Source organism: Gavialis gangeticus, unplaced genomic scaffold, assembly GCF_001723915.1.
Source record: "Gavialis gangeticus isolate Ggan-Ray unplaced genomic scaffold, GavGan_comp1, whole genome shotgun sequence".
Lineage (NCBI taxonomy): Eukaryota > Metazoa > Chordata > Crocodylia > Gavialidae > Gavialis > Gavialis gangeticus.
In genome coordinates, this window is record NW_017729025.1 from 29,723,806 (window position 1) to 29,725,956 (window position 2,151).

The 2,151-nt window shown below is 39.4% G+C and overlaps 1 protein-coding gene across 2 annotated transcripts in view; it reads left to right on the forward strand.

The window, feature by feature from the left end:
* Window positions 1–2,151, forward strand: part of SETD3 (SET domain containing 3) — a 97,333-nt gene that overhangs the window by 26,418 nt on the left and 68,764 nt on the right. For both annotated transcript variants that reach the window (XM_019518591.1, XM_019518592.1), the window contains one exon: window positions 334–444. In XM_019518591.1, the coding sequence (XP_019374136.1) occupies window positions 342–444 (103 nt within the window). In that variant the 5' untranslated portion in view covers window positions 334–341. The remainder of the gene's footprint in view (window positions 1–333; window positions 445–2,151) is intronic.

Here is a 2,151-nt window from a genome sequence, read left to right on the forward strand (position 1 = left end):
AGGGGTTTGAGATGCTGCAAGAGGCACATGTGTGCTCATCTGGATGCACCCTATGTGTTTTTTCTACCGTTTTGTAATGTTAACTGTAGTTTTATTTGGAAACTTCATGAACTTTTATTTCAAACGTGCCAAGCTGCCTGTCTTGCATTCAGGCTCTCTAAAAAATATTTTCTGCATACTTATCTGTGTGTACGAGATAGCTAGGATGCTTGTTTTTCTTGAGCATCTAATATTAGTTAGGTTCTGTTGCTTCATATTTCCATTAGCGTTTTGTTGCTTAGTAATCTGAGACGATTTGTCCTTTTTTTCTTTTCCTTTTTTTTTCTTTTCTAGTTTGGAAGATGGGGAAGAAGAGCAGAGTCAAAACGCAGAAGTCAGGTACAGGAGCCACAGCAACAGTTTCTCCAAAAGAAATGTTGAATCTAATAAATGAATTATTACAAAGTAAGTTTAATTTGTGTAATGCCATGGGAGAGTGCACAGAGTGAACAAAAATATCTTTGTTCTTTTAATAATGAATGCAGTTTTTTTTCAGGTGGCATAATCATTTGGAATATTTTTTTCAAATTAGTCCAAATTTCGATAATGCAGTCTGTGTGTCGGGTAGTGCATACTTCGTGCAGTCTCCAGGCTTGTTCTTCTTACCTATATAGTGCCTATATTGTTTTTAAAAAATGCTATGCAAGCCTACTAGGCAAATCAGCTGTGTTTAAATTGGCTGGCCATGGGTGCATCTACATATGCAATTAATGAAAAATGATAAACTCTGGAGCACTTTGAGCTTGAATAAATTGCTCCTGGGTGTAGCGTTTACACATGCGCCCCGGACAGCAGTAATTTGAGCTGAAGGGGGAGCAGGCCTGTGCTGGCCCCCAGCTGGTCAACATCTACACGTGTTTCAGTGCAGTTAAGTACTCTGTTATGAGAGAGTACTGTCCCCTGTTTTTACAGTGGAGTTAATTAGTGTACTGTGCCCTAATACTGGTGCACATGTTGATGGTTATGTTTTACTGTGGAGCTGACTAATTATCTCTGCAGTAAAGCACATGTGTTAGATGAACCTCTTGAGGATTATACAGTTCTGCTTAACAAAATGGAAAATATTTGAATTAATGGCTTATGGTACCAGTGAAGGAGGAGGATTACTAGGGCTGTATGAAGCTTTGGTCGCTGATTCGATTTGGCCCAGTTTGATGGCCAAATCTCTGAATCTGAATCGAATCAGGAGACCCATTTATTTCTCCAAATCAAATTGGAAGCCTCCGATTCAATTCAGCCATAGACAGAGTTTTATATGTTTGTTTGGTTTTTTCTACGTACCTTGAGGTACCAGGTGCAGCTCATAAACGCTGAGATGGTGGGGCAGATGAAGCATCCCGTGGGAGTATCCCGTGCTTGTAGAAAAAAACATATAAAGCTCTGTCTGTGGCTGAATCGCTGATCCTCAGAATCGGAATCAAATCGGAACAGTGATCCAAATCAACTAATTGAATTGCTGTCCCCTGCATGGGGCCGAATCAGAATTGACTACTGCCCGCTTCACGCACCCCTAGGCATTACCTGTGGAAATGTTGACACAAATTTACAGAACTGTGTTCTTCATTGATACATCTCTGTTCAAGAGGCTAAAAGTATCTTTTGTTTATGTAGTTTTATTATTCAGCTCTGGTTCCTAGAGATACTGTACGAATAGAACAAAACTCCTGTTTAAAGGATTTTGAGCACACCCAATGATTTCTCCCAGTCCTTCTCTTTGCTTAAAATATCAGTCAAATTTTTGCTACTGATGAATTTGTCAGCTTTGATGGTACTTGGATGGTTTCATAATTTGGTTATTGAAGGACAGCAGGTCTTTATGACGTGGCAATAAAAAAATCTGATCTCTGTCTACACTATTGACACAACAGTGGCAGCAACAGCATGCACCACCATTAAAAAGTGTGTCCTAATCTTACTATTGTTGAAATATACCCAAATGTGCCATGCTAAAAAAAAGTCTTGAAATCACTGTTGCTCAGGCTGGTGAGATAATATAAGTTAGCAGAGCACATGATCAGTACATTTTTAGCATACCTATGTTAACATAATGGTGTAAGACATCCCTATAGGGGAACCCCTGCCCCCCCCCCCCCCAAAAAAAAATTTTTTTTT